At 56.2% G+C, this 18,240-nt stretch overlaps 1 protein-coding gene across 1 annotated transcript; it reads left to right on the forward strand.

Annotated features, from left to right (window-relative positions):
• The first annotated feature begins 211 nt into the window (after positions 1 to 211).
• Positions 212 to 17,965, forward strand: STX6 (syntaxin 6). The gene is made up of 8 exons (XM_075320593.1): positions 212 to 371; positions 3,791 to 3,960; positions 4,261 to 4,355; positions 5,135 to 5,197; positions 6,912 to 7,034; positions 7,722 to 7,828; positions 12,567 to 12,661; positions 15,087 to 17,965. The coding sequence occupies exons 1-8, from the start codon at positions 337 to 339 to the stop codon at positions 15,161 to 15,163; spliced, it is 765 nt and encodes a 254-aa protein (XP_075176708.1). The 5' UTR covers positions 212 to 336; the 3' UTR covers positions 15,164 to 17,965.
• Positions 17,966 to 18,240: the final 275 nt, after the last annotated feature.

An 18,240-nucleotide genomic window follows, 5' to 3' on the forward strand; every position in this document is an offset into this window, starting at 1 on the left:
TATATAGTGTGCGCAGTCTATAGGTGTGTATACAGTGTGTGTGGTGTGTATAGTGTGTGCAGTCTATAGGTGTGTGTATATAGTGTGTATACAGTGTGTGTATACAGTGTGTGCAGTCTATAGGTGTGTATAGGCGGAGATGCCGGTGGTCCTCGCTGGTACACGTGCACCCCCCTCCGTCCTCCCATCTTTCCCCGGCCCCGGTTGGGCTCTGGCAGTGACGACATCCGGGGCGGCCCGTCCTGTCTCCAGCGGTGTGAGGAGCGGGGAGGCCGCAGACCGGAGCCGGGGATAACAGGAGCGGACACCGGAGCGGAGCACACAGCCGCCGCCGCCATGTCTATGGAGGATCCGTTTTTCGTGGTGAAGGGGTGAGGGCGGCCGGGGCAGTGCGCGGCCATGGCGGGGTGATGGGTCTGAGTGCCGGCATTGTGTGATGGAGACCAGAGGGATCTCTGCCCTCAGGGGGCTACAGGTGCAGACCGAGGAGATGAGGCTCCGCAGCAGCAGCACGATCCGCTCCGCAGCAGCAGCACGATCCGCTCCGCAGCAGCAGCACGATCCGCTCCGCAGCAGCAGCACGATCCGCTCCGCAGCAGCAGCACGGTCCGCTCCGCAGCAGCAGCACGATCCGCTCCGCAGCAGCAGCACGGTCCGCTCCGCAGCAGCAGCACGATCCGCTCCGCAGCAGCAGCACGGTCCGCTCCGCAGCAGCAGCACGATCCGCTCCGCAGCAGCAGCACGGTCCGCTCCGCAGCAGCAGCACGGTCCGCTCCGCAGCAGCAGCACGATCCGCTCCGCTGCAGCAGCACGATCCGCTCCGCAGCAGCAGCACGGTCCGCTCCGCAGCAGCAGCACGGTCCGCTCCGCAGCAGCAGCACGGTCCGCTCCGCAGCAGCAGCACGGTCCGCAGCAGCACGGTCCGCTCCGCAGCAGCAGCACGGTCCGCTCCGCAGCAGCAGCACGGTCCGCTCCGCAGCAGCAGCACGGTCCGCTCCGCAGCAGCAGCACGGTCCGCTCCGCAGCAGCAGCACGGTCCGCTCCGCAGCAGCAGCACGGTCCGCTCCGCAGCAGCACGATCCGCTCCGCAGCAGCAGCACGGTCCGCTCCGCAGCAGCAGCACGGTCCGCTCCGCAACAGCAGCACGGTCCGCAGCAGCACGGTCCGCTCCGCAGCAGCAGCACGGTCCGCTCCGCAGCAGCAGCACGATCCGCTCCGCAGCAGCAGCACGATCCGCTTTGCAGCAGCACGCTCCGCAGCAGCACGGTCCGCTCCGCAGCAGCACGGTCCGCTCCGCAGCAGCGCGATCTTCACACACGATCCACTCCGCAGCAGCGCGATCCTCACACACGATCCGCTCCGCAGCAGCGCGATCCTCACACACGATCCGCTCCGCAGCAGCGCGATCCTCACACACGATCCGCTCCGCAGCAGCACGATCCTCACACACGATCCGCTCCGCAGCAGCGCGATCCTCACACACGATCCGCTCCGCAGCAGCGCGATCCTCACACACGATCCGCTCCGCAGCAGCGCGATCCTCACACACGATCCGCTCCGCAGCAGTGCGATCCTCACACACAGTCACTCCTCGTCAGAAGAGAGTAACATCATCATGTAACAATCATATAATGTAAAGTGCACCTGTCCCTTCCCCGTCTTCATTTACACTGTACGGCTCAGGCGCTGTTCACATGTCCAGTAATCACCTGTAAGGACAGATCCAGCAGAGATCCAGTAAACACAACTTTGTTGTCCATTTTGAACAAATGTATTTTTTTCAGGATCCGGGTTTTTTTTTACATTGGAGTCTATGGAAAACGGATCTGTGTTTCTTCCATTTGAAACTGATCCAGTAAGAAAATAAGGGATCCTTTACAAATGCAAGAAAATCGGATGATGAATAGTGATCAGATAACGGATCCGTTCTATCGGGTGATTGCTGGATTTGAGCGCTCGGCCGTATGTTGTAATAATAGAGTTTTCTTGTATTTCTGCCGGGAAATAGCGCGGCAATACTCGGGGGTCAGGGTTATTTTCCAGCTGATTCCGGTTCGTGTTTTGTTACCACAAACCAGCAGCTGCAGGGAGGAAATCTTCGCTGTCGTCCTGTACAAACGACAGATCCACAGCACAATCCAGACTGCAGCTCCTGATCTCTCCTGATCTCTCCTGATCTCTCCTGATCTCTCCTGATCTCTCCTGATCTCTCCTGATCTCTCCTGATCTCTCCTGATCTCTCCTGATCTCTTCTGATCTCTCCGGTTCGGGCAGCAGCAATCTGCAGTCAGGTCCCCTAAATCCACAATATGTCGTTTATGCAGAGGGTGAAATCTGCAGCAAATCTGTGATAAATCTGCCATGGATTGGATTTAAAATCTGGAGCAGGTTTATTCCCCTCTGTTCTCTGGTCGTTCCTTTGCTGCACTGTGCTGTGAGCAGTGTGCACTGATATCAGTGGGGGGCTCTTAAGCCCCCCCCTTCCCCTTATACACAATGGACTAATGTTGGCCGCACTGCTGATATCCCCGGCGGTTTAGTGTGTGGGGAACCGGAGACATGACGTCGTCCATTTTCAGACTGATGATCGTTTTGCTCTCGCAGACGGATGACCATCGGTAGAGATGTCTATTGCAGCTTCATCATCAACCGGGGCGCTCGACTGAAAAAGCAGTACTGTGTATGGGGGGACGGCCGAGATGTCCCCCAGCCGAGCCATCTCATGTGTATGGGGGGACGGCCGAGATGTCCCCTAGCCGAGCCATCTCATGTGTATGAGGGGACAGCCGAGATGTCCCCCACCCGAGCCATCTCATGTGTATGGGGGGAACGGCTGAGATGTCCCCCAGCCGAGCCATCTCATGTGTATGGGGGGACGGCCGAGATGTCCCCCAGCCGAGCCATCTCATGTGTATGGGGGGAACGGCTGAGATGTCCCCCAGCCGAGCCATCTCATGTGTATGGGGGGACGGCAGAGATGTCCCCCAGCCGAGCCATCTCATGTGTATGGGGGGACGGCCGAGATGTCCCCCAGCCGAGCCATCTCATGTGTATGGGGGGGGCGGCCGAGATGTCCCCCAGCCGAGCCATCTCATGTGTATGGGGGGACGGCCGAGATGTCCCCCAGCCGAGCCATCTCATGTGTATGGGGGGGGGCGGCCGAGATGTCCCCCAGCCGAGCCATCTCATGTGTATGGGGGGGGGCGGCCGAGATGTCCCCCAGCCGAGCCATTTCATGTGTATGGGGGGACGGCCGAGATGTCCCCCAGCCGAGCCATTTCATGTGTATGGGGGGGGACGGCCGAGATGTCCCCCAGCCGAGCCATCTCATGTGTATGGGGGGACGGCCGAGATGTCCCCCAGCCGAGCCATCTCATGTGTATGGTGGGTGCGGCCGAGATGTCCCCCAGCCGAGCCATCTCATGTGTATGGGGGGGGGCGGCCGAGATGTCCCCCAGCCGAGCCATCTCATGTGTATGGGGGGGACGGCCGAGATGTCCCCCAGCCGAGCCATTTCATGTGTATGGGGGGGACGGCCGAGATGTCCCCCAGCCGAGCCATCTCATGTGTATGGGGGGGACGGCCGAGATGTCCCCCAGCCGAGCCATCTCATGTGTATGGGGGGGACAGCCGAGATGTCCACTGGCCGAGTGTCAATATGACCCCATTCTTGAAGGTGGCAGCAGCATGCGGCGGTCTTATTAATGGCGAGCGTTACCCCTTGCGGTGCGGTGTTGGATCACATGTGACTCGTACAGAAGCTGAATTTTCTCTTTTTTGTCCTCTTTAGAGAGGTGCAGAAAGCGGTGAACACGGCCCAGGGCTTGTTTCAGAGGTGGACTGATCTTCTTCAGGATCCTTCCATTGCGACTCGAGAAGAACTGGACTGGACCACCAACGAGCTGCGCAACAACCTGCGGAGCATCGAATGGGATCTGGAAGACCTTGATGAGACCATTAATATCCTTCACGGCTGGAGAATAAGTGGGACGATGTGATTGATAAAGGGATCTTATAAATATTCGAGACGGGGGGGGCGCCATATGGGATGTCAACCGGTGTCGTGCCGTACAATGGAAAAAAATGTGCCCCCTCCCATTATTACCGGAAGAATGTGTCGTTCCCTAATATTTAGCTGTATTTGTCTTGGGGCAGGTGTAAAGGCTGTGACTTGTAGGAGTCTCGGCTGGTGAGGGTCCGGGGGTCCAGGGGTTGATATTGCCGTGATTGACAGTTGTTCCGTTCCTTAACTCCGGTCACGTATTGTAGAAGCCAATCCCCGAAAGTTCAGCCTGGACCCTGCGGAGATGAGGCAGAGAAAAGCCTTCATCAGCGAAACGCGGCAGTGTGTTAAGGTGAGAAGTCACCGGAACCCTCTGCTTTCTCTCCGGTGGAAGAGGTTCTGGTGGTGTCTGCAAGGTCTCATAACATACAACGAGCGATATAGAGGCAAGGTCCTAATATTTATGGGGTTGTCTCAGATGAGATATTTTTTTATATACAAAATAGCACCACCCTTCTACATAGGCCGTATTGAGTATTGCAGCTCCGATGGAGGCTGAGCTGCAGTACTAGATGCAGCCTGCGGTCAGGGGTGGCGCTGTTTGTAGGGAAAATTAAAAAGCAAGCAATCATTTTGTAGTTGCACATAGGAAATCATTAGCTATGACGTTGCTATATAGTACCGTAACCTGATGTTGTACCACGTGGCCCCGTAACCTTGTGTGGCCCCACGTTGCCCTGCGTGGCCCCGTCACCTCAGGTCACCCCCACTTTGCCCCATCACCTCAGGTCACCCCCACTTTGCCCCGTCACCTCAGGTCGCCCCCATGTGGCCCCGTAACCTCATGTGGCCCCGTAACCTTATGTGGCCCCGTAATCCCACGTGGCCCGTTATCCCATGTTGCCCATGTTGATCATACGATGTCTCCGCGTGATGCCGTGGTTGATGTCGCCGTCTAGCCCACGCCTTTGCCGCTCTACGTTCCCCTATAAGGAGCAGCACAGACTGGTGACCCCATTATCTGCCCCCGATGCTGTGGGGCTCGGGGACGTCACTGTTTTCTGACCTCACTGTATTTACTCTTCCTTCGATCTGGTTTTTCACTTTTTTCTCCCTTGTGTTCTCGTCCAGGAAATGAAGGATCAGATGACGGCTCCATCTGTTCAGGCCCTCGCAGAAAGGAAGAGCCGGCAGGTGAGAGGCGGGGGACGCTGCCGTCTGCTGTTTGTTTACTGACATTATGGTCTCCTTGGTGAATTGCCGGCGGTCACGGTGCGGAGAGGACGGAGTCACGTTCTGCGCTCGGGTTACACGTCCTCTCTGAGTCATCGGATCTAGTAGTGAAAATGCGTTCCTCCACCAATGTCCGGAGCTGGCCGCGTTCTGTGACCCGGAGCCGGCGCGTTCTGTGATCTGGAGCCGGCCGCGTTCTGTGACCCGGAGCCGGCGGCGTTCTGTGATCCGGAGCCGGCGGCGTTCTGTGATCCGGAGCCGGCGGCGTTCTGTGATCCGGAGCCGGCGGCGTTCTGTGATCCGGAGCCGGCGGCGTTCTGTGATCCGGAGCCGGCGGCGTTCTGTGACCCGGAGCCGGCCGCGTTCTGTGACCCGGAGCCGGCCGCGTTCTGTGACCCGGAGCCGGCCGCGTTCTGTGACCCGGAGCCGGCCGCGTTCTGTGACCCGGAGCCGGCCGCGTTCTGTGATCCGGCGCGTCCTCTATGCTCCGCCTGAGGCGACAGCAATTTTTGGATGTTTTTTCAATCCCATTCACTTCCATTATACTGTAATGTAGCAGAGGCTGATGAGCTGCAGGCAAAGTCATCGCAGCCCCTGAAAACATCACAAAATGGTATGATCTCATGTATATCGCCGTCATATTCTGCAGCCTTGTACACAGGATACAATTGCAGCCATCCCTGGTCAGTCTAAGCTTCAGAGAAAATCCATAACTTTGTATTTGGGAGATGCTGGGGACCCCTGAAGCCCCCCTGACCCCGCTGCTGGGGGCCGCTCCCCGCTCGAAAATGATAAGTCTTCTGTGGACGCGTTTCGAGCATTCTCCAGATTTCCCGGTAATGGGAATCTCACAGTTGAAAGAGTAATCGCTGGGCTGGAAAAAAGCCCCCCCCTCCCCTCCCCCCCCCCCCCCCCCCCCCCCCCGTCAGCAGCGCGATCTGTGATCTGTATTGACAGCCAATTTGCAAATAGACGATCCAGGATTTACATTGCGGCAGATTCACCTACGTGTCCTTGTGTGTCTGCAGACGTCATCTGAAGCAATGGCGTCTGTCCAGGTCACACGCCAAAGACCGACCATAGGCACTAAAGGGGTGTACGGTTTAGGAAACCCCTCTCCACTGGTGCAATAGGTTTTAAAGAACAAATAGTGCTTTATTCACCCTCCCTGGGTCCAGCTCTGTGTCTCTGCTGCTGCTCCTAGCATCTGTTATTCCCTGCAGAACTGATGTCATGTCGTCAGCGCTGCAGACAATCCTTCAGCTCAGTGGCTTTGTTCGCGCTGACCACTCGAGCTTCAGAGCTCACTGACTTGCTGCAGTGCAATCCATATGACGTCAGCGCTGCAGACAATCCTTCAGCTCAGTGGCTTTGTTCGCGCTGACTTCCCGAGCTTCTGAGCTCGCTGACTTGCTGCAGTGGAATCCCCGTGATGTCGGCACATCGGCGTGAGCGGTTTCCTCTTGTTCTATGGCCGGGGACGGGCGATGTCGGGGCTTGTAGACGAGGGGCACTTGCTCCATCTTTGCGGGATGCTCGGGCAGTTGGCTGGATATTTTTAGTCTTCGGTAACGGAGCAATTTCCCGCTCACTAATTTTGTGCAAAAATTTCCAGGTAATGACTTGTCATTTTTATAGAAGCGGCTAATTGTGGCCTCATCTTGTGACCCTGCAGGCGCTCCTAGGAGAAGGGACGAGGCAAGGCTGGAAGTCCGATCCGGACAAATACAAGGGGCTGGACCAGGAGATGCAGTCGGCAAATAATCAGTTCCTTGACGGACAAGTGACGCAGCAGCAGGTAAGGTGTGAGGCCGGGGGGGGGGGCGTGAGGCCGGGGGGGGTGGTGAGGCCGAGAGGGGGGTGAGGCCGGGAGGGGGGGGGGCGTGAGACCGGGGGGGGTGGTGAGTGGTGAGGCCGGGGGGGGGGTGAGGCCGGGAGGGGGGGGCGTGAGACCGGGGGGGTGGTGAGGCTGGGAAGGTGTGAGGCCTGGGGGGGTGGTGAGGCCGGGGCGGTGAGGCCGGGGGGGGTGGTGAGGCCGGGAAGGTGTGAGGCTGAGAGGGGGGGGGCCTGAGGCCGGGGGGGGGTGGTGAGGCCGAGAGAGGGGGGGGGGGGTCGGTGAGGCCGAGAGAGGGGGGGGGGGGTCGGTGAGGCCGAGAGAGGAGGGGGGGCGTGAGACCGGGGGGGTGGTGAGTGGTGAGGCCGGGGGGGGTGAGGCCGGGAGGGGGGCGTGAGACCGGGGGGGGGGTGGTGAGGCCGGGAAGGTGAGGCGGGGGGGGGGTGGTGAGGCCGGGGCGGTGAGGCCGGGGGGGGGGTGGGGCCGGGGGGAGCGTGGGGCCGGAGGGGGGGTGAGACCACCGCTGGCTGCGGCTCCGCACAATGTCAGGTTCCTTTTCTGCAGCTCTTCTTTTTTTTCTCAGACTGTCTTTGATGTTTGGGCATTTGTTGGATTATTATAATATCCAATGTCCCTTCTTCCCGGTGTTAGATGATCATGGAGCAGCAGGACGAGGAGCTGGAGCTGGTGTCCGGCAGCATCGGCGTCCTGAAGAACATGTCACAGCGCATCGGCAATGAGCTGGACGAGCAGGCCGTGTGAGTGTCCCCGGGAATGGGATAGCCAAATACATTGCACCCAACAGACGCCTCAAGAATATACCGCCATTACAGAATATACCGCGACCATACAGATCAGACATCTTGTAGTCAGATTAGTACTGGACAAGTGTAATGCATGAATTCCAGAGTGTTGTCCAGAAGGGCCTTACAGTGAAGGTGCCCGATAAAATGACCACCACCTGACGAGCAACTCCCCCACACATGGACGTTCTCTCTGTGCAGAGCAGACTAAAGCCCCCCTGACATATTACATAGCCATTTGCCGATCCGCAGTATCTCACCCAGATACTACCGTACTTTTCGTTTTATAAGACGCACCAGACTATAAGATGCACCCCAAATTTAGAGAAAAAAAAAATGAAAAAAAATATGGGGTCCGTCTTCTACTTCGGTGGTGTCTTACCGGAGGGGGGCGGTGGCGGAGCGGGGGTCACAGGAGGCAGGGGCGATAATGCGAGTGGTGCGGCGGGTATCTCAGATGCTTGCTACAGGCGCTGTGAGGCAGGGGCATGCAGAAACTCTCGGCGGTGCAGGCTTCAAAGAAAAAGCACAGAGTCAGTGCATGGAGTGATCATTTCACTGACCAGCTCAGACCTCATCTGCGCATGCGCCATTTTCCTTAAGTCTGCTGCAGGGAAATCAATGGGCTGGAGGCGACGCATGTGCAGATGACGTCTTGAGCCAAGAGCTCCATCAGCGCACACGCCGACTCCAGGCGCCATTATTTGAAGCCCGCATCGCCGACCTATTAAGAATGGCGTCCCCTGACCCACAGCACAGCGCACCGCCGCAGCATCTCCCCTGCATCCTGTAACCCCTCTCCACCACCACCTGCTAAGCTACTGTACATCCGGATTATAAAACGCACCCTTCATTTTTCTCCCAAATTTTGGAGAGGAAAATTGCGTCTTATAATCCAGAAAATACGGTATATAAAAGTGCGGCTCGGCTGAGGGCTCCTCTGCTCTCCATCGTCCACAGAAATTTGAATGGCTGTAGCTTTCTTTTCCCTGACCTCATCTAATGAGCAAGAGTCGGAGGCGCCATGCACATTAGACAGTAAGCCAGTCCTGCCGAAACTGGCGGGTACGGATAACTTTTATCAAATGTATATTGGGCGCCTTGAACGGCCTCCAGACTCTTCCGCGTACCGGCCACCAGAGCAGAAGGATCTCATCTGTCGAGGGAGAGTTGGGTGATTGCCCCCACGTACGGCTCGTGTGGGTATGACTGACGTTATCTACGTCCATTAGTCGAGCAGCGTTCCTGACCATTCCCCAGTCACAGGCGACCCGGGCCCAATATAACACGAGCTGCTGACACCAGGCGACCCGAGCCCAGTATAGCACGAGCTGCTGACACCAGGCGACCCGGGCCCAATATAGCACGAGCTGCTGACACCAGGCGACCCGGGCCCAGTATAGCACGAGCTGCTGACACCAGGCGACCCGGGCCCAGTACGACACGAGCTGCTGACACCAGGCGACCCGGGCCCAGTATAGCACGAGCTGCTGACACCAGGCGACCCGGGCCCAGTACAACACGAGCTGCTGACACCAGGCGGCCCGGGCCCAGTATAGCACGAGCTGCTGACACCAGGCGACCCGGGCCCAGTATAGCACGAGCTGCTGACACCAGGCGACCCGGGCCCAGTATAGCACGAGCTGCTGACACCAGGCGACCCGGGCCCTGTATAACACGAGCTGCTGACACCAGGCGACCCGGGCCCAGTATAGCACGAGCTGCTGACACCAGGCGGCCCGGGCCCAGTATAGCACGAGCTGCTGACACCAGGCGACCCGGGCCCAGTATAGCACGAGCTGCTGACACCAGGCGACCCGGGCCCAATATAACACGAGCTGCTGACACCAGGCGACCCGAGCCCAGTATAGCACGAGCTGCTGACACCAGGCGACCCGGGCCCAATATAGCACGAGCTGCTGACACCAGGCGACCCGGGCCCAATATAGCACGAGCTGCTGACACCAGGCGACCCGGGCCCAGTATAGCACGAGCTGCTGACACCAGGCGACCCGGGCCCAGTACGACACGAGCTGCTGACACCAGGCGACCCGGGCCCAGTATAGCACGAGCTGCTGACACCAGGCGACCCGGGCCCAGTACAACACGAGCTGCTGACACCAGGCGGCCCGGGCCCAGTATAGCACGAGCTGCTGACACCAGGCGACCCGGGCCCAGTATAGCACGAGCTGCTGACACCAGGCGACCCGGGCCCAGTATAGCACGAGCTGCTGACACCAGGCGACCCGGGCCCTGTATAACACGAGCTGCTGACACCAGGCGACCCGGGCCCAGTACGACACGAGCTGCTGACACCAGGCGACCCGGGCCCAGTACAACACGAGCCGCTGACTTCTGCCCACATCACCCAGCTCAATAGCTTTAAAGGAAATGTCTGTTCGGTGGTGAAGTCCTTTGTTGACCTCCATCTGTCAGGACTCGGCAGTATACGCCGCCTCTTGTGATCCATCCTTTCATCTTGGGAAAGGTGCATTGACCCTTTAGTGTCATCTTCACACTCCTCGCCCAGGCAGCCTGTTGTATATTGAAGGCTCCGGCTCTGGGCTGTAATGGTGCCGTTATGCCACTCGCTCTCACATGTCACCGATGGGGAGGCGAAGGCGGCTTGTGGCTGAACAGAAAGCCGTGTCATGGAGACTGACCGCGGAGATTGTGAGCCTCGGGCGGCGGGCGGAGGAGGGCGGCTGCTTCCAGGTTATTTAGTGTCTGTCTTATCTCATACATAATCACAACCTTGTTTTACTTGGTTAAACATATAGTCGTGACGTACTCTATACTCTGCGACATTTACAGCATCGTCAGTCTGGTTCCCGAGCCATAGAAACACTGTGTGGTCAAAAGTATGTGCCCCCCTCCAAATTACACCTCCTTTCTAGACCCATAGACCTTAATAAGGAGCCGGTCCCAAAACTGTCAGATAGGGTTGAGGTCCGGGTTCTTTGCGGCCGTCGTGTTCTCCCCCTCCATGTCTTTGTGGGCACAGTCATGGGTAACAGGAAGCGGCCGTCACCAAACTGTTCCCACAAAGATGGAAGCTACCATTGTGCTCAGAGTCTTGTGCTGAAGCGTTAAGTCTCCCCTTCTTTGGGACTAAGGCGCTGAGGTTGACGCCCATAAAAATGTCCCATAGTATTATCCCCCTCCACCAGCAGCGGGCACAGTACAATCAGACGGGGAACGTTCTCCGGCGTTCACCAAACCCAGACTCGTCCATCCGACACCAGATAGAGGAGTGTGATCCGTCACTGCGCAGAATATGCACTTAACCTCCGCAGAGAGGAAGACGACTAGGACTCTAGCGCCATCTATAGGAAATAACAATCCAATATTCAATATTGACCCTTTAATGAGCCGAAGCCAAACCAGAAACTCCGTTTGCAGACACATGTTTCTGGCTACTTGCCCCTCATCAGTGCAGAGTAGGAGAACTGGGTGAGAGGCCTCTGCCGGGGATCAGAGGAGTAAAGTGTCTTCTTTTGGAGAGTGCCAAGCTGGCATAAGGAGACTAATAGACTGTGCAATGCTCCTCTGGGAATTTAAATATGCAAATAGGCTCTGCAGTGAAGAAGACAGCCGCTCTATCCTATAGGTGGCAGTAGTGTTCCAGTCTTCTGCTCGGAATTCCCTTAAAGGACATTGCATGGCTTATAAGACTCCATACACTGACTCAGTGCGCTCCACCAGGAGAAACCTCACTGCTTAAATCCACAGCACACGTCAGTCCAGCGTTGGCGGCTTTACACCGCTCCATCCTGCGCTTGTCATTGTGCTTGGTGATGTACGGCTGCTGCTCATCCATGGAAGCCCCGGCCATGCGGCTCTTGGTATCGGTGCGCTCGTTACCACCAGCCGTTCTGTCACACGTTGGTACAGGAGGACGGGATGTGGAGGGGCCGGAGGTTACAGACCAGGGGCGATGGGACTGAATAAACTAAATTCACGGATTATGGCGTGCGTCCCAATACTTTTGTCCACATGTTGTATGTAGGCGGTGCATGCGCACACGGACTTGCAACGCAGCACGGTTATTTTTTAGCTAGTTCTATGCTGATGATAGGGGATTCTGGAATGTTCTAATAATGGCCGTCATTGTGTGATCAGTGCAAACCCAGAATCCTGGAGGAGAAAGAAGGCGCCACAATATTACTGACGTCCTCCTGTTCTTTCCCTCTATTACCTGGCACAGCGCCGTGCATTTGTGTGTGGCATTGTCAGGTACTGCAGGTCAGCCTGGTGAAAGAGCTAGGAATATAGCATATCATGTCACTGCCGCCATGGACTGATGGATCGGGGACCCCCCATGTAATAGATATTTACATCTGTGCCATAAATATCCGATAGGAGACGACCCCTCTAATATCATAAATGAAGTTTATGGCTCGGTGCATAACGCACTGATCCGGCAGAGGGGGCGCAGATCCGGCAGAGGGGGCGCAGATCCGGCAGAGGGGGCGCAGATCCGGCAGAGGGGGCGCAGATCCGGCAGAGGGGGCGCAGATCCGGCAGAGGGGGCGCAGATCCGGCAGAGGGGGCGCAGATCCGGCAGAGGGGGCGCAGATCCGGCAGAGGGGGCGCAGATCCGGCAGAGGGGGCGCAGATCCGGCAGAGGGGGCGCAGATCCGGCAGAGGGGGCGCAGATCACTGATCCGGTCCTGACTTTCTCTCTTTGTAGGATGCTCGATGACTTCTCCCATGAGTTAGACTCGGCGCAGTCTCGCATGGATAACGTTCTGAAGAAGCTGGCGAAGGTGTCGCACATGACCAGCGGTGAGTAGAGGGGCCATCTGCCGCAGCACGGGGACGGGGTCCATCTGGCTTCAAACACGATGGCTAAAAAACAAAAAGACAAACTGCCAAGTGAAGGAGCGGCTCCTGTCTCGGCTCCTCTCTCGGCTCCTCTCTCGGCTCCTCTCTCGGCTCCTCTCTCGGCTCCTCTCTCGGCTCCTGTCTCGGCTCCTCTCTCGGCTCCTCTCTCGGCTCCTCTCTCGGCTCCTCTCTCGGCTCATCTGTGTTTCTGCCATTGTTAGTAATGATGCCGTTGTTTCATGAAATAATTCAGGTGCAGTTTAAGGCGTTTAATTTTGATCGAGTGGATTCCTGGGAGCGAGCAGCAGACGAGTACCGGATTTTTTTGGATTATAAGTTACACTTTTCCTCTCCAAAATTTGGGAGGAAAATGAGGGGTGCGTCTTATAATGCTAGTGTAGCTTGCCGGGAGGTGGAGAATGGATGCTACGCTGGCTGCGGTAGGGGGCGCCTGTTCTGGCTGCGGTAGGGGGCGCCTGTTCTGGCTGCAGTGGGGGCCTGTTCTGGCTGCGGTGGGGGGGCTGTGCTGGCTGCGGTGGGGGGGCTGTGCTGGCTGCGGTGGGGGGGCTGTGCTGGCTGCGGTGGGGGGGCTGTGCTGGCTGCGGTGGGGGGGCTGTGCTGGCTGCGGTGGGGGGGCTGTGCTGGCTGCGGTGGGGGGGCTGTTCTGGCTGCGGTGGAGGGCTGTGCTGGCTGCGGTGGAGGGCTGTGCTGGCTGCGGTGGAGGGCTGTGCTGGCTGCGGTGGGGGGCCTGTGCTGGCTGCGGTGGAGGGCTGTGCTGGCTGCGGTGGGGGGCCTGTGCTGGCTGCGTTGGAGGGCTGTGCTGGCTGCGTTGGAGGGCTGTGCTGGCTGCGTTGGAGGGCTGTGCTGGCTGCGTTGGAGGGCTGTGCTGGTTGCGGTGGAGGGCTGTGCTGGTTGCGGTGGAGGGCTGTGCTGGTTGCGGTGGAGGGCTGTGCTGGTTGCGGTGGAGGGCTGTGCTGGTTGCGGTGGAGGGCTGTGCTGGTTGCGGTGGAGGGCTGTGCTGGTTGCGGTGGAGGGCTGTGCTGGTTGCGGTGGAGGGCTGTGCTGGCTGCGGTGGAGGGCTGTGTGGAGAAGGGCGGTAGGGCAGGTGAGATGCTCTGTTGGTGGTGCAGGCTTCAAATAATGGCACTTGGAGTCAGCGCGTGCACAGATAGAAAAATCTTATCTGCGCATGCGCCGCCTCCGGCCCGTGGATCTCCCAGCAGCGGACTTAAAGAAAATGGTGCCCAAAGGTGGCACATGAACAGATGAGATCTGGGCTTCTCGTTGAGTTGAGAGTGCAATCTGAGCACATGGCGAATCCGGGCCCCATTTCTTTGAAGCCGGCACCGCCAACAGAGCATCTGTGACGCCCACTGCACCACCCTGTTCCACACAGCCCCCACCGCAGCTAGCACAGCCCCCACCACAGCGCCTGCAGCATTGCCCTACTCCAGCACCTCACCTGCCTCCTGTGACGGTATATAAGACGGACCATCTTTCTTTTTTTTAAATTTTTTTTATCTGTATATTTTGGGTGCGTCTTATAAAATGAAAAATCCGGTAGTGTAGTCTTCAGGGATGAGGATGGAAACGAGGCGCCTGCCCTTTTTTTTTTTTTGCAGAAAGGGTTTGGTTAATCTATACAAAAAATGGGGACCAGACTGCTGCTATCTCAGCCCAATATTTAGTTGCAGGAGACTCCAGACATTGATACCCCCTTCACTCTTTACCCAGAAAAAAGGAGAGGGTTCCCAAAATGTAAGAAAAACATAGATATACACAAATATAATATATTAAGAGCATAAAAAAAAAGTACAGTAGACCCTCGGTAATATATAGAACATGAAAACGGGGGGAGACCATACCTCGGCCGTCCGCCCCCTTTTTTCACCTTGTAACCAGAGCCTGAGCAGGGCCCGTCTGCTCTTTGGGCTCCAATGTAGCTGCATGTTATGCCTGTGACATGTGCACCCCATCGGCAGGGGCAGTGCCGGCCAGTCCGCTCATGTAATGGGTCATCTGCATGGATCAGTTCACAGCACCCAGTCCGTCGGCCGCTGCAGTACTCTGGTTGCTGGAGTACCAGCCCTTTCCCTCCCGACGTCCTCAGCTCTTCTCTTGATTAGCCGGCCTGGCACAACGTCGCGTGCATCATCTTGGGCCAGACCGGCTAATCTGAAGCAGAGCTGCGGCTGCCGGGAGGTGAGGGCCGGCTCTCATCCGATTCCAGGAGGTCACTGTCGCTGGCGATGCACCAACTGTAGATAACGTGGCATCATGCAGACTTGTAAACGGGAATGCGATTGATGCGACTGGTTACATGACGTGTACAATGCTGCTGTGTCCGTGGTGGTGGATAATAACCAGTGTGTGTTCCTTCCTGCAGATCGGCGGCAGTGGTGCGCCATCGTCGTGCTCCTCGCTCTGCTCCTGGTGGTGCTGATCCTGTTTTTTATGCTGTGACATGACCGCTAGTTTTCCATGGGACGTCGCACGAATACTTTTTTTTTTTACCAACGGACAAGGATGTTGTCATGTGTGAAGTGGGATTGCTGTGACAAGTGGGCATTTTGGCTGCAAGCGGTGCCATCGTCTGCACATGCTCAGACCGCTCCGGTACCCGGGTGTTTTCGGCTCGTACCATACCGCTGTACTACGAGGCTCCTTGCAGTTTTCTCTCTGGATTACGGTTGCAGTGTTTATCTGTGTGACATCTGCCCCATTATCTTCCACGGGAGCCATGCATGAGCTTTCCTGCCTCGCAGCTCTGACGTGGGACGTGCTGGCGCTGCTCGGAGATCTGCTTAGTAACCGGTTTATTTCCAGGACTCTGGAATAAATTACAGGACCCGTCCCCGGGAGGATCTTGCCACAAGATGTTTACAGCTGACAGTATCCGGCTCCATCAGATTGATTTTTTTTTTTTGCAGATTGTGCAGGAGGTTGTATATAACCCTTCCAGCACCATTCTGCTTCTACTATGTCGGATGATGCAGACGCCGTGGCTCTTTCTGCTTCTACTATGTCGGATGATGCAGACGCCGCGGCTCCTTCTGCTTCTACTATGTCGGATGATACAGACGTTGCGGCTCTTTCTGCTTCTACTATGTCGGATGATGCAGACGCCGCGGCTCCTTCTGATTTTACTATGTCGGATGATGCAGACGCCGCGGCTCTTTCTGCTTCTACTATGTCGGATGATGCAGACACTGCGGCTCTTTCTGCTTCTACTATGTCGGATGATGCAGACGCCGCGGCTCTTTCTGCTTCTACTATGTCGGATGATGCAGACGCCGCGGCTCTTTCTGCTTCTACTATGTCGGATGATGCAGACGCCGCGGCTCTTTCTGCTTCTACTATGTCGGATGATGCAGACGCCGCGGCTCTTTCTGCTTCTACTATGTCGGATGATGCAGATGCCGCGGCTCTTTCTGCTTCTACTATGTCGGATGATACAGACGTTGCGGCTCTTTCTGCTTCTACTATGTCGGATGATGCAGATGCCGCGGCTCTTTCTGCTTCTACTATGTCGGATGATGCAGACGCCGCGGCTCTTTCTGCTTCTACTATGTCGGATGATGCAGACACTGCGGCTCTTTCTGCTTCTACTATGTCGGATGATGCAGACGCCGCGGCTCTTTCTGCTTCTACTATGTCGGATGATGCAGACGCCGCGGCTCTTTCTGCTTCTACTATGTCGGATGATGCAGACACTGCGGCTCTTTCTGCTTCTACTATGTCGGATGATGCAGACGCCGCGGCTCTTTCTGCTTCTACTATGTCGGATGATGCAGACACTGCGGCTCTTTCTGCTTCTACTATGTCGGATGATGCAGACATTGCGGCTCTTTCTGCTTCTATTATGTCGGATGATGCAGACGCCGCGGCTCTTCTGCCTCTACTATGTCGGATGTGCAGACTCCGCGGCTGTTCTGCCTCTACTATGTCGGATGTGCAGGCTCTTTCTGCTTTTTTTGAAGGCTGCTCACCTCGGTTCTGCAATGCATCTTTTAATAACAGCTCTGATAAGAAAATGACTACTGGACCCGTTTGCATCTGGAAGACGTGAGCCGTGGTCTGGACCTCAGTGGTGTGAACAGTGACCACGACAATAACTAGTCTGGAGACCAGAGTGGATACTACTGACCCTGCCTCCTCCTCGCTGACGGGCAGGCCCTTTGTGTTGCCCTGTACGTCTCCAGCCCCCTCTCCACACCGGGGTCTTTTGTCTGTCTCCTGCCTCGTGGCTGTATCTCTTTGTTTTACTGAATGCCGTCTGTTCCTGTCGCTTTCTACCTTTTTTTATAAAGTGTCGTAATGATCCACGTTCTAAACGACCAAACGCAAAACTAATTCCAAACATTGGGGATCGTATCGGAACGATGGCGTCTGATTTAGGGGGGGTTTGGGCTGTCTTTTCTGGCATTGAGATTTATTGACCCCAATCCTAATTTTCTTCTGCATTTGTATCTTTACTTATTTATTTGATAAGATCAGGATTCTCGATGAGGATGGCTGCGTGTTAGGATTTGCCGGTGGGACGGGGGTTGACCTTGATTTCTCCAGTCTTCTACAATGTAAAGAATAGACCCTTCTTCTTTCTGGCAAAAGCTCGTTTCCTATATCGTGGCCAGTGCTAATTGGAGTTGGTATAAATTAATTCTCGCGATCTGGTCTATCAGACACGTCCGTAATCTGTGTCCCCTGGACGGAAGCCCCCGAGGTCCGCCACTCACCTGCCGGCATCCGCAGCTCTTCTTGGCACAACCTCATCGTTGCAGGAAGACGCATTGTACCAACTAATGAAGAGTTGTGGATGCTTCCGGTAAGAGATGGTTCTCCGAGCCTCCATCCAGCGGCCATAGATCACTATACAGGCCTCTGGATCTGGTCGTGAGAATCCATACGCACAACGCTATGGGTAATGCATTGAATGACTTGAATTAAATGTCGCCAGCCTGGTACTATGACTGTAATGGCCGGTGATTTCGCACTACTAGGGATCCCACTACAGGTAAAGTGTCTGACTTTACTTAATATTGCAATTTTTATATTTTTCCTTACTTTTCTCATTGTCCTGTGGATGTAGAATATGGAGTGGTATCACTATGGCCGTGGTGGGCATACAGTGGCCTGCGGCGGTGGAGAGATTCCTGCTGTCAACTTCCATTTCATGTGTTATTTTTGTATGATTTCAGTCTGTGAATTTTTAGAAGAACGCTCCAGTGATGGAATAAACTATTTCTTTTATATACAATGTATTAATACCGGTCTGGTGTATGCAGAATTATTTCTAGGACCCCACTATAGTATCTGAAGGATTGGGCTACAGGGTGACATAGAGGAGCCAGTATCTTGTGGGCCGGGATTGACCAGAACATCGGGCTGGGATGGACCATAACGGTGGGTTGTAATAACTATAATGGTGGGCCAGGATGGACTATAATGGTGGGTTGTAATAACTACAATGGTGGGTCAGGATGGACTATAATGGGCATTTCCGCTGTACGATTATCCTAGGAACACTCGTTTCATGATAT

The sequence above is a fragment of the Anomaloglossus baeobatrachus genome, chromosome 8 (genome assembly GCF_048569485.1).
Source record: "Anomaloglossus baeobatrachus isolate aAnoBae1 chromosome 8, aAnoBae1.hap1, whole genome shotgun sequence".
NCBI classification, from domain to species: Eukaryota; Metazoa; Chordata; class Amphibia; order Anura; family Aromobatidae; genus Anomaloglossus; species Anomaloglossus baeobatrachus.

Excerpts from the sequence above, each read along its gene's own strand:
- STX6 (XM_075320593.1), top strand. The coding sequence starts at position 337 with ATGTCTATGGAGGATCCGTTTTTCGTGGTGAAGGG. Across the intron at positions 7,035-7,721 it reads GACAAGTGACGCAGCAGCAG|ATGATCATGGAGCAGCAGGA; the intron begins GTAAGGTGTGAG and ends TCCCGGTGTTAG. Across the intron at positions 7,829-12,566 it reads GAGCTGGACGAGCAGGCCGT|GATGCTCGATGACTTCTCCC; the intron begins GTGAGTGTCCCC and ends CTCTCTTTGTAG.